The following is a 13567-nucleotide window of genomic DNA, read 5'->3' on the forward strand; positions in this document are numbered from 1 at the left end:
GCCTTGGGTCGGTCGCAGTCTCTCAGCCTACCTTCCCTCACATGGTTGTTGAGGATAAAATGGAGGAAGGGGAGAATGATGTCAGCTGCTCTGGGTCCCCATCGGGGGAAAAGGCTTGGTATAAATGAATTAAATAAACTTTGGAAACAATTCAACCCCAAGGGCACTTCAGAAGAGTCGATATAGAAAGGAGGAGTTGGTTTTTATATGCTGATTTTCTCTACCACTTAAGGCAGAATCAAAGCAGCTTACAATCACCTTCCCTTCTCCTTCCCACAACAAACACCGTGAGGCAGGTGGGGCTGAGAGAGTTCTGACTAGCTCAAGGCCACCCAGCTGGCTTCATGTTGAGGAGAGGGGAAACCAACCCGGTTCAACAGATTAGCGTCTGCTGCTCATGTGGAGGAGTAGGGAATCAACCTAGTTCTCCACATTCAAGTCTACCGCTCCAAACCACCGCTCGTAACGACTACACCACGCTGGCTCTCAAGATAAACACTGGTGGAATATGTAATCTACTTTATAGATGGTCAAATCCTCAGCCTTATAGATGGTCAAATCCTCAGTGCTTGAAGCTTTCCTTCCCTGTACATAATGGCTGCAGAGGTCCCTGTAGGGCAAAGAACCCTTTCAACACCCAGGTGTCCTCTCACTTAGCATTGTGAAGGACGCTCATCAGCAGAGGTCAAGAGAGACTGTCCAGTGGAAAAACCACACCACCCAGGTCTCATGCCAGCAGCGCTCCCCATTCCCAAACTGCTGCATCGTCATGAAGATCTATGAAGCAACTATTTACATTTTGGGCGGGGCACCTGATGGCCTAGAAACAGAACAGAGGGGGCCACTTCTCACCCAGCAGGTCCAGTACAGTGTGCCAAGAGGCAGTGTCAGGGTGGCGGACATGTGCAACGGGGGATGGTGCGGTAAGAGCAGCACTGACCAAAAGAATGGCTGCATTGTCCCTTTGCCTTCTTTTCCAGCTGTACTTCACCTCTTGCCAATTATCTGACCGACATGATCAAATGATCTCAGGAGAGAGCTAAAAGTTTCTCCCAAACGTGTCATCGCCTCTGAATAATTTAACCAAAAGACACACAAGCACGAATTTCAAAGATGTAAGCAGTGCACAAGAAATCTTAAGTGAGAAAGCCTGAGGAGACAGGTCTTGCCTAGTTTCTCACATACGGTCAGTGAGAACACTGAACACCACGACCTGCTTCTGTAACCACCTCTCAGTAATGCACAGAAGTCTCCACAGCCCATCCTGTAACGAAAGGGGTGGGGAACGTCAGGCCCGGGGGTGTGTGTGTGTTTAAGGCCCGCATAATCATTTGGTCTGGCACTTCGTGGGTCCTGGCAGATCTCTAGCTCAGAAGGATCTAAAACTGGCAAGCTGCCCCCTCCCACAGACAGGAATAGACTATATTCAAGGCAGATGTGAGTTTGTTTTGCAAGAAAAGGAACTTTTTTTTCCCCTTGCAGAAGAGTTGTTAGCTATGGAGCTGCTAGGACGGCCCAAGAAACTGTGCCAACCCTTTCCTACCCGGGCCGTGGAGAAACATATTCCCTCTGTACTACAAGAGGGCTGGGGGCGGAAGTGGCGACAATGGAGGGGTTAAAGGGGGCAGAGCCAGAATGTGCAGGGGGGGGGGGAAGAGTCCTTAGCCAGTGTGTCCTCATTTCATCCCTGCAGGCGGAGGTAGCAGGAGCCAGCTGTAGAATCTGGCCCCGACCATGCAGAGCAGGAGCAACTCCGCCGTGCAGCTGGAAGGCTATGCCTGGCTGGTGCAACAGACCACCCTGTTCCACCAGGTGGGAGAGTGCACCACTGGTTGGATGCCTGCCTGCTCGCCCATGCAAGGGGGGGTCAACTGGGGCAGTTGCCTGCTTGGGGCTTGGTCAGCTAATTTTTAAATTAATGATTTTGTATGGCCTGCGAATGATGTTATAAATATCCAAACGGCCCTTGGCAGGGAAAAAGGTTCCCCGCCCTTGCTGTAACGTCTTAGAAGTACCAAAATTGTGACAGGCCTATGGCCACAATTAAGGGAAGCAAGAGCAGCTGAATTAAAAAATAAATAAATGATTAAGTGAGGACTGCAGTGGATCAAGATGGTGCAGTTGGCTGCTATCCAGTGTCAAGAAAACATTTGTCAGAAAATATGCCAACACTTCCATACTACGTGATAGGAATAGTTAAACGATGCAGCCATTAAACAGACTTAAAAACCAGCTGAGATGATGCATACCTATTCTCTCCAGGATCAGAGGAGCATGCCTATTATATTGGGTACTGTGGAAGACAGGCAGCATAAATGTTGGCTTGTGGGCTTCCTAGAGGCACCCGTTTGGCCACTGTGTTGAGCAGACTGCTGGACTTGATGGGCCTCGATCTGATCCAGCAGGGCTTTTCTTATGTTCTCATGAGAGGATACACTGAACTGGCTTAACCAGGCTGCCAGGTCAGCATGAATCCTGTGCAGCCCAATGCTATCTATTGCCCCTCTCAGCCCTGCTTATTTTTGCGTTAACTACAGTAAAATGAACAATTAACGGGCCTCGGCACTTGCGGTGATTTCATACTTACAGCAAGTTGCACACCGAGATTGTCTGCCACTTTTTCCAGGAGACCGGTCGTGGGCTTCTCTTTGCACAACAGAACGAGCTCCAGGTCTAGGTCTCCCTTCAGCAGGAGCCCCTTGGCCACGAGACCCACTCGCATCACTCCACGGAGAGTTCTCGTCAAGTGTTCAGCAACCTTCTGATCACTACGAAAACGGTCAACAAAAATCGGTTACAAGAAAAGTGAAACAAGCAGAACACCCTGGGACGGGGTTCTCAACAAGGGGGGAATTCCCCTCGGTGGGGGGAGAGATTTTAGGGTTCCGGGGGGGAAGGGAATTGGGACCACTATTCAGCAAAAGTGTGATGTCTTGTAGATTATGCACAATCTGTAAAACTGTAGTTTGCTTTTAATTTAATCTGCGACATTCAATAAAGTTTATAACTATCTTGGGAAGGGGGAATTATATTCTGAACAATGGTGAAAGGGGGGAATGGAGCAAAAAAGGTTGAGAACCACTGCCCTAGGAGGTTTACCCTGCTGTTAAATATTTGTTGATTACATATAAATTTTAAGCATGCTTTATCGTGTTTTGTTTTTTGTTCTACACATTCTGGTTTTCCGATGTCTCTCTCAGTCTAGTTTGCCAGTAACTGAAAACGTCCGCTAGTAAATTCATGCCAGGAAGCAAAGAAATAAACTGACAGCTGACATGGCAACTTTACCGTAGCAGTGCAACATATAGTCGCTATAGAAAAATAACTGTTTGCTTAACATCATTAACAGGAAATTGTATTTTAAAGTTAATAAAATAAACCAAAATTATTCTGCCTGTCATAGAATCATAAAGTTGGAAGGGATCACCAGGGTCATCTAGTCCAACCCCCTGCCCAAAACAGGAAATTTACAACCACCTCCCCCACACACACCCAGTGACCCCTAGTCCATGCCCGCAAGATGGCCAAGATGCCCTCCCCCTCATGATCTGCCTAAGGTCATAGAATCAGCATTGCTGACAGATGGCCATCTAGCCTCTGCTTTAAAACCTCCAGGGAAGCAGAGCTCACCACCACCCGAGGAAGCCTGTTCCACTGAGGAACCACTCTGTTAGAAAATTCTTCCTAATGTCTAGATGGAAACTTTTTTGATTTAATTTCAACCCGTTGGTCCGACCTTCTGGGGCAACAGAAAACAACTGGGCACCATCCTCTCTATGACAGCCCTTCAAGGACTTGAAGATGGTTATCATATCACCTTAACATGAACTGCAAGCAGCCTTCTGACCAACTTCGCCATACTTCATACTGGGCTATGAAAAGGTTAGAGCCTGTGTAGTGGTGCCACACTAGGACTGGGGAGACCTGGATTCAAATCTCCATTCAACCAAGAAGTTCACTGCAGCCACCTCCACCTAACTCACCTACTGCAACTTGACGGTAAGGCCCGTGTACAATACAGACTCCAATTTCTCTCACTTCTCTTTCGCCTAGATGGTTCCACTTTCTACACTCAATGTAAACACACACGTGTACATGTGCCGGAAATGTAACATTTCCAGAAATTTTGATGCCATAGGAAAAATAACTGGAATTTTGGAGAAAACTGACTCATACGCTATACTTGCTTTCCTATCAAATCTAAACTTCTTTTATTAACATAAAATACATCATTTCTAACAGAGTGTAAAATCGTACTGTTTGGCATATTTATGGGATTTATAAGTACAAACACCTTAAGTTTCTGTAAGTGCAAAGTATGTGCAAGACTTGAGAAAGTTCCAAACTGCTGCACCCTATGCTAACGGTAGAAAACAAATCCTATAATAAGTGGGTTTTTTTAAACAGAAACTTTCTCATATTCTTATTTAACACATTTTAATGCCACCTTTCCACCCAATCAGGGTCTACGAGGCACAGTTACAATAAGTAGAACTGCCAGCATGTTTAGATACTAACTTGAACTTCGTAACACTAAAACAATGAACTCTTCAGTAATGTATCATAATTAAACAGATAGCATATTGTTGCCAAAATGATTTACATTTAAACAAAATATATCTTGTTGTACTGGCCTACAGTATAAAAGCTTTCCCAGTTTTTCCATTAGAAAAACTAAGGAAGTCCTCAAGTGTAACATGCCATGCATTTGTAATGAATGAAATGCTTTGTGAGACAGGTTTTTCTCACCGAAAAACAACAATTTGATAGGGTTTTGTTCAGTGTTCCCCAAATTTCCCTCATTTTTATTTATTAAAAACATCAGTTTAAACATTTTTCTCCCTTACGGAACTTTAGGGCTTAGAATATAAATAAAACATTATAAAACCCATAAGGATCACAGTTTAAAAACTCCAATTAGGACTGCCAATAATAAAGGCTAAATCAATCAAAACGCAGCCCTACACAAAACTGTCTTCAATTGCCTCCTGAAGATGGGGGCCAGGCACACCTCCCTGGGGAGGTTGTTCTGTTAACTGCGGGGCTGCCACCAAAAGGGCCCTCTCTCAGGAGCCCAGACAAGTCAGGAGAGCATCTCCTAGCAACCTTAATTCTTGGGCAGGAATGTATGGGACAGTCCTTCGGATACCCTGGTCCAAGCCATGTAGGGCAGGGGTGTCGAACTTATTTGTTATGAGGGCCTGATATGACATGAATGTCATTTGGTCAGGCTGGGCCATGCCTCGCCAGCTCAGATAGAGCAGGGGGGGCCTGCCTCGTGGACCACATAAGAGCTCTCATGGAGCTGGATCCAGCCCGCGGGCCTTATGTTTGACACCCCTGATGTAGGGCTTTAAAAGGACAAAACCAACACTTGAATTGGGCTAGGGAGCAGATTGGCAGCCAGTGGAATTGCTGCAATATTGGGGTCACATGCCCCCGAGAGCCAGCCCTGACCTGCTGTCTAGCAGCAGCATTCGTTACAGCCTGTGAACACTATTCAAGGGTGGCCCCAAGAAGAATGCGTGGCAGTAGTCCAGTCAAGATGTAACTAAGGCATGGATCACTGTGGCTAGATCAGATTGACCCAGGAACGGACGCATGGCCGTCACAGCAGCCCCCCTGAGTTTTCAAAGGTGACCACTGTGTAAAGCAGCACTCCCAAGCTGCGAAGCCAGCTTTTCAAGGGGAGCCTAACCTCATCCAAGACGGAGGAGATCAAGTCCCCGGTCTGCCTTTCTACCAACCCAGAGAACCTCTGTCTTTTCAGGATTAATTTTCATTGAAAAATGAGGAAAGACCCCATACTTTCCCATGCTGTACACTGTATGTGGGGGGGAAAAAACACCTTGCCTTAAGAAGCATTTTACTCTTTCTAGAAAAAAAAATATTTCATAGAAGTTTTTTAGTGCTCCACACCAAACTTTTGTTTTTTTAAACCGGAAAAACTGAACGAAGTCCTAAAAAAAGACACACACACACCCCATCCCCCCTGCCCGGCATTCACATCTCTTAATCCACACATGTGCAATCAAGGGAAAAGACAAGTGTGGTGTTAAAAAGGTTGTTCTTGCATATTTTCATGTCCTAAAGGTCAGAAGCTACGGATCTTACTGCTTGAGTTATGCTACTGAAGAATATTCACTAGAATAGAGAGGAATATGCAATCAACAAGGAAGGTTAGTATTGCTAATATAGTTAACACAAATTTTGCAGTCCAATCTGTGATTGTGTTTACTCAAAAGCAAACTCAATGGGAGGGACTTACCCCAATGAAAGTGACTAGACTTCACCCCATGACCTCTTCAATACTTCAAATTCAACTGAGTATTCAATTTTTCTGTGTAATCCTGAAAACTAGTTTTTATGGCTATTTCCTGATCAGTTCTTTGTAGGGTAATGGTATTTCATTTTTCCTCCACATTAGGAAGTTTGCCCTCCCATGGCTTCAAGTTCCAACCAAAGTTTTAAATTTGTGATCCAATCGTATACAGTGCCTCTCTCCCCCCATGCCTGGCCTTACACCTACTATGAAATTCCCTTTATTTGGCTCTTAAAGAAAAACCACATGAAGGGTAGACTCTTAACCCCTGTCCTACCATGAACCCATTCCTCAAATGCAGGTGTGCTTGTTGGGGGAATAAGACAGGATTTCAAAATAGGTGCTCTACTAATACTAAATTGGGTTACACTTCCTCTGAAGGACTGCATATGCATCATTTGGTGATTCTAGACTCAATATTGTTTAAAGATGATCAATAGTTAGAAGTTGCCCAAAACACCTTTAAACCAGCTGAGACTAGTACACAAGCTCTAACCTTTTCCTGGAGAAAACTGGAGCTGGCCAATCACACATGCTAGTTTAGACTTTTAAAACCCTAAATGGCTTAGAAGCAGGGTACCTAAAGGACCACCTTCACCTTTATCAACTGAACAGAGACTTGAGGTTGGTCCCAAGGGCCTCTCTCGAAACCCACCTTAGCTGAGGTTTGGCTGGTGGGAACTTGGGGAGGGCTTTTTCTGGCAATTACCCCTGAACTTGGAAGCTCTCCACCCCCCACAGGAGAATGACTACTTCATTAAAGGCCTTTCAGATGGGTTTGAATACTTGCCTTTTCTGAAGGACCTTTCAGCTACAGCAATAAGACAAGGCATGTAGCATTAGAAAACAATTTGTTTGACTGTTTGTGGGAAGTTCGTTTTTTAAAAACATTTGACTAAAAAAACTTCAAATGGAATACACAACAGAAACGAGTTAAACAAGAATTAAACATTGTTATCTTGGCTTAAAGAAACATGGGTTTCCTTATACAATGCCATTTCTAGTAGCTCAACAGGAATACTTTAGAAATTTAAATCGGCTCTTTTTAACATGTGACATCACACTATAACCCTTTACCGATGATGTTTAATTTCCTTGTTTCAGACTGCCTCTTCCTTGGTTTGTTGTTTATCTTTTTTAAAAAAAAAAATCTGTACCCCATGAGAAGGGCTCTGGAATCTCTGCCCTCTCATCACCTTTTGTGTAAAACTTAATCCCTCCTACTCCCTTGCAGATAACTATACCCCCCCCCACACACAACCACCAGTCATTTCCTTACAGATATGTGTGCACAATGATTTCCTTCCAACATGCATCTGAACTAATCTTTTAATCAGGAAAGCTCATGCTGGAATAAAAACTGATTATCTGCAAGGTGCCTCTGGACTTCAGTATACAAACTTAACTAACCTACCAATACATTCTTGACTCAAAACTGATGCTACATGATAATGCCAGATGGGTACCAGTTGTTAAGTCTTTGGCAGCAAAAACAAGAGAATTCCAGCAGCAACTTAACAATTTACCCTAGAATAAGTTTTTGTAAATTGGCCCTTACCTAGTGCACCTGATAACATGAGCTCTGACTCATAAAAGTTTATGCAGTAGCAGCAAATCCTATGACTGGCTAAACTGATGGGACGCTGCAGCATGGTCACAAGTATGAGATTCTGCTCAACTGAACAAAGTTAAAATGGTAGGCGGCAGTGCCAGGCATGAACACCTCTCCCCGCATAATAACAGCAGCTTTGTCTTTGGAGGCACAAAGGAAAAAGGTGGAGTGAAAAGAAACCCAGGCTCCATTCTACTACTAAACATTCAAACCTTTTTTTAGCTTTCCTCTTCATTCTGCTGGACCCCAGAGAAGCATTCTCTTCCCTCCTTCACACACAAAGCACACAGGGCTGCAGGGGTGACTGTCACTAATTAGGGACTTAACAGCTGAGCAACAATCGCAAAACTTGCAGAATGCTGGAAAACAGAGGATCAACCGTGTTACTTGCCTTCCTTCCTTGTTCTCTTCTTCGGCTGCTGTCTCCATGGTCTCCGGTGGCTGTTCTGGCTGCTCACCGCTGCCTTTCTCCTGTTCATTAATCCAGTCAGACACAGCTTTGAGAGCACGTTCGGTATGAGAGACCATGTTTTGAACGGCTGTCAGTTCTTCTTGAGTTGGATAAACTGCAGAATGTTTTGCCATGACATGGCGGTCATCGTTCACAAAGATACGCATTGGTCGCTGAGAAATTGAAAAAAACATAGAATAGATAAACTATGCATTGCTGAGTGTGTGTTTTTTTAACTTCTGAATGGCAAATCCTTACCATTTTTGCTCCTGACTCCTAGCTGAATTTTTGAAGAAATATTTTCTTTTTTAAAGCTGCACCAACCGTAAGGTTTTGGTAGTCTGAGAATGAAAAATATTATTAGTATCAGATAACAAAATTGGTGTATCTGTGAAAAAAATGATACAATGAATCAAATTACTCAACATTTGTTCCATAAGTACACTATACAAACCTGTATCAAGTAACACAGGATCAACTGAGTCACCATTAAAAGAAAAAGTTGCTAAAGTAATCTCGATAACAAGAACGATCTCAAGCTGATGTGCAACTAAATATTTTGGAGCCTAGCTGGAAGTTCACTCATGCAACCTTGGAGTTCTTGGAGGCAGGAGAGAAGGAAAACCTATCTGCATCCCAACAGGGTACAAATGAAATAAATAAGGTGAGCAGGATAACTGTTAGTCTTGTTTAGCACAATCAGTGGCCCAAAACAGACAGGACACTTAAGATCTATAATTGGATCGCCTGATAATTTGAAGTCAAGAACAAACTATTAGCTCCCTGGGGCTGCTAATTTGATCAGGGGAACAGAGCCGGGGATAGGCATCTAACTCTTCCTCCAAACCCAATTCCCTGAACAAATGGTCAGCCACACATAGCCACTTTGAAGGAATACCAGCTGAACAACCATCCCTACCCATAAACACTATTTCAACTATGTATTAACGGGGCGGGGGGGAGGCGGTTGTAGAAAATGTAGCAGAACATGGGGGGGATTCGAAATTTGCTCTCTTGTCTTTTTTACATTTTTATATACACATACAGAACAAAAATCTACTACACAACAAAGCAAAAGAACATTATAGTAACCTCATATCCAACATAAAATATACCATCATCTTTTTAAAGTTATGTATAGCAGTCGGACAGACAAAAGCGCAAGACAACAGCCCAAAAGTCAATGGATCCTAGACAAGAGCAGCATTAGTGCTCATATAACTAATAATGTCAATTTTTCAACAAATTCTTCAATATTTTTTGTAAGTAAACCCATGCTGGCCTACTGCAGAAAAGCTGGATTGCAGTCCAGCAGCATCTTGGGGGACTGAGATGCTCAGGGTATGATGTTTCAAAGGGAACGTTGACTCTCAAAAGCTCATATACCCCGAAAATCTTATTGGTCTCTTAAGGACTTGAATCTAGTACCAGTTTCTGACCTGATTAATTCAGCGGTCTGGTGGTTCAAAACAAAAACACCACCACCAGCAGTCATTTGGAAATGGAAGTTCTTGGAACAGACACATGGCTTCGTTTTTACCAGTCGGCAAAACTAACTGCAACACGGAATTAGGGCTGGACTCCTAGCATCCCAAGAGCTAAGGAAGAGCTTCTTTTGCCAGCTGGAAAAGGGGTTTCACTCCCCCCCTTCCATACACACCGCCCCCATCTCCTGCCACTCCTGAAAATGAACCTGGCGCTTCAAGGTGGAGGGGAGGGGAGTTGGAATGACCGCATGCGGGGCACACACACCCCTCCCTGGACTGAATTCTCCTTCCAAGATGGATCATGGTGGGTAGCTGTGTTACTCTGTCTGTAGCAGCAGAAAAGAGCAAGAGCCCAGTAGAACCTTAAAGACTAACAAAATCACTGGTAGTGGATGAGCTTGCGACTCACAGCTCACTTGTTCAGGTGCTCTTTTCTAAAGCAGTGCTGCATAAGTAGAAATACAACACACTAAGAATGAGACAATGCCTATGGCATTATACCACAAGGAGTCTTGCTGTGGAGATTATCATGGGTTGCTGTGTTAAGTCTGTTTAGAAGTAGAAAAGAGCAAAAGAGCCCCAAGTAGGACCTTAAAGACTAACAAAATTTCTGGCGGGGCTTGACCTTTCCTGAGCAGCAGCTCACTTCTTCAGGTGTTCTTTCCTAAAGCAGCAAATAGTGTTGCATAAGTAGAAATACAACGCACCAAGAATGAGGTAAGTGCATAAGGCATTATATTATACCACACACACACACACACGAGTAGACGAGATTGTCTGCCTAGCAGTAGAAAAGAGCCAGAGTCCAGAAGCACCTTAAAGACTAACAAAATTCCAGGCAGGGTATGGGGAACTTTTGAGAGCCATAGCTCACTTTTTCAGGTGCTCTTTTCTAAGGCAGCGAACAGTACTGCATAAGTAGAAATACAATGCGCTAAGAATGAGATATGTGCATGGGTTGCCATGTTAAGCCTGTCCGGGAAAGAGCAAAAGAGTCCCAAGTAGCACCTTAAAGACTAACAAAACGTCTGGCAGGGTTTGACCCTTCCTGAGCCGTAAGCTCACTTCTTCAGGCGCTCTTTCCTAAAGCCGCAAACAGTATCTAAGAATGAGGTAAGTGCATAGGGCATTATACCACACACGGGTAGCCGTGTTAGTCTGTCACTAGCAGTAGAAAAGAGCCAGAGTCCAGGAGCACCTTAAAGGCTAACAAAACCTCTGGCTGAGTAGGAGCTTTCGTGAGTCACAGGCTCACTTCTTCAGGTGCTCTTCTCTAATGCAGCAAAATGATATTAAATAAGTAGAAATACAATGCACTAAGAATGAGGTAAGTGCACAGGGCATTATACCACACACATGGTAAGTCTGCCTGTAGCAATGGAAAAGAGCACCTTAAAGACTAACAAAATGTATGGAGCTTTTGAGAACTGCAGCTCACTTCTTCAGGTGCTCTTCTCTAAAGCAGCAAACAGTAGAAATGTAACACACCAAGAATGAGATAAGTGCGTAGGGCATTATACCACACACGTGGGTAGCTGTGTCAGCAGTGGAAAAGAGCAGAACAGTCCTAGTAGCACCTTAAAGACTAACAAAACTTCTGGCAGCGTTTGACCTTTCCTGAGCCACAGGCTCACTTCTTCAGGCGCTCTTTCCTAAAGCCGCAAATGGTAACGCTCAGGTATATACAACGCATTAAGAATGAGATTAAGTGCACAGGGTGTTATACCACACTCACGGGCAGCCGTGTTAAGCCTGCCTAACAGTAGAAAAGAGCAAAAGCACCATTAAAGGCTGACAACATTCCTGGCAGGGGGGTATGGAGCTTTTCGAGAGCCGCAAAGCTCACTTCTTCCAAAAAGCTCCCTACCCCTGGCCAGAAATGTTGTCAGTCTGTAAGGCCCAGGCTAGCCTGATCTGGTCAGCTCTCAGAAGCTAAGCAGGGTCAGCGATTTGGATGGGAGACCACCAAGGAATACCCGGTTGCTGAGCAGAGGAAGGCACTGGCAAACCACCTCCTCTGTTAGTCTCTTGCCTCGAAAACCCCAAAAAGGGGTCGCCAGGGGCTGCGACTTGACGGCACTTTACACACACACACACACACACAAGGTACTACTGGGACTCCGGGCTCCTCTTTCCCAGAGGAGAGGCGGCCAAAAATCCCCGCCGCATTGCCCTTAGCCACGCGCCAAAACCGCGGCCCGGCCTGCTACTGAAAGGGGCATCGGGGGAAGGAAGACGAACCGAGGAGGGGGCGGCCAGACAAAGCCGGGGGGGGGGAAGCGGGCGCGGACCCCCGGGGGGGACGGGACGGACTCCAGGACACCCGAAGCAGGGCGCGCACGTGTTCGCCGGGCAGCCCTCCTTCTTCCTCTCCCCCCCCCGCGCCAACCCCTCGAGGGGCCGGCCGGTGCGCAGGCGCAGACCATGCCCCCCTATAAACACACAAACACCCCCCTGAGGGGCATCAGCGAGGAGGCCCCCCCCCGCGCTCGCTCTCTCGCGCGCCCCCTTCTCCCCCCCCCCACTATCGCCCGCCTGTCTGTTAGGCCGCCGCGCGCCATTCCTCCCTCCATCCCGGCCCGGCCGCCATTTTGTCTCCTCACACAATGGGAGCGCGCGCGCGTGAGGGGGGAGCCGACCGAGGCCGCCGCCGGGAGGCCGCCGCAGGGAGGCCGTCCCCTTCCACACACACCCCCTTCCCTCCCCGTCTTTCTTCCGTCCTTCCGGAGCTCCCGTTACCGGCCGGCTTCCCTCACACACACACACCGGTCGGCCTCCCCCGCTGAGGAGAAAACCGCCGCCCAGGCCTCTTACCAGGCGGCGAGGGGGGGCCTGCCTGCCTGCCTGCCTGCCGTCCGGGCTCCCACGGCCTACGCGGCGAGGCGGGCGGAGGGGGGGAGACGCGTCCGACGGCCGCAAGCGGGGGGGGGGGAAATCCGCGGCCGAAGCAGGCTCCGTCGTCAGGGACCCAGCGCGAGGGGGGGAGGGGCGGCGCGGGGAGGAGGAGGGGCCGCGTGACGCCGCGGCCCCGCGCGCGCGCCTCCGCCAATCAGCGGCCGCGGGGGGCGGGGAGCCGGCCGCGGGGCTGCGCGCGCCGGCGGCTGAGGGAGAGCGACGCCGAGGCGGCCCCCTTGCGAGGGGAGTTGGGAGGGGGGGGGAGAAGGACGCCGTCGCCCCGCCCACTCCTCTCCGTCCGCCATTTTGTTGGCCGTTGTGCGCAGGTAGAGGGACCGGCTGGCCGGCCGGCCGCGCTCCCCTCCCCCACCCCGCTTTTGACCAAGGCTCTTGGTCTCTAAAAGCAGCAAAATGGTATTGCCATAAGCAATAAGTACAACGCACTGAGAATGACATAGTGCATATGGCATTTATACCACACACACACAAGGGAACAAGAATAATCCCTGCTGGGTCATGTAATGCCTGAAATCATTATATGCTATGGGAAATGTATTCTTTGATTTGAAATATATTCTTTGTACTCAGTATATCTGCACTCATGGACATGCCGCACTCAGCATATCAGAGGTGGCTTGTAGAGTTACCCCAAGCACTTGCAGAGGTTACAGGCCTCGAGTATAAGAGGCCCACTGTTGCTCCTTAGTTAGAAGCGAATTAAAGAATCCATAGATGGCCTTAGTATGCTGGCATAAGCTGGTTTTCCAGAGGTAAGAACCAGCTAGGACCCCTCTTAGTTG

At 46.9% G+C, this 13567-nt stretch overlaps 1 protein-coding gene across 4 annotated transcripts in view; it reads right to left on the reverse strand.

Annotated features, from left to right (window-relative positions):
- The window catches only part of ILF3 (interleukin enhancer binding factor 3), a 28262-nt gene extending 19535 nt beyond the window's left edge, over positions 1–8727 (reverse strand). For 3 of the 4 annotated variants that reach the window (XM_056847879.1, XM_056847881.1, XM_056847878.1), the window contains exon 1: positions 2588–2748. In XM_056847879.1, coding sequence (XP_056703857.1) covers positions 2588–2722 — 135 coding nt within the window. In that variant the 5' untranslated portion in view covers positions 2723–2748. Of the gene's footprint in view, positions 1–2587; positions 2769–8325; positions 8559–8643 lie in introns of those variants that run through there. The other variant, XM_056847882.1, reaches the window with a different exon arrangement.
- Between the last annotated feature and the right edge of the window lie 4840 nt (positions 8728–13567).

This window comes from Euleptes europaea, chromosome 4 (genome assembly GCF_029931775.1).
Source record: "Euleptes europaea isolate rEulEur1 chromosome 4, rEulEur1.hap1, whole genome shotgun sequence".
NCBI lineage: Eukaryota > Metazoa > Chordata > Lepidosauria > Squamata > Sphaerodactylidae > Euleptes > Euleptes europaea.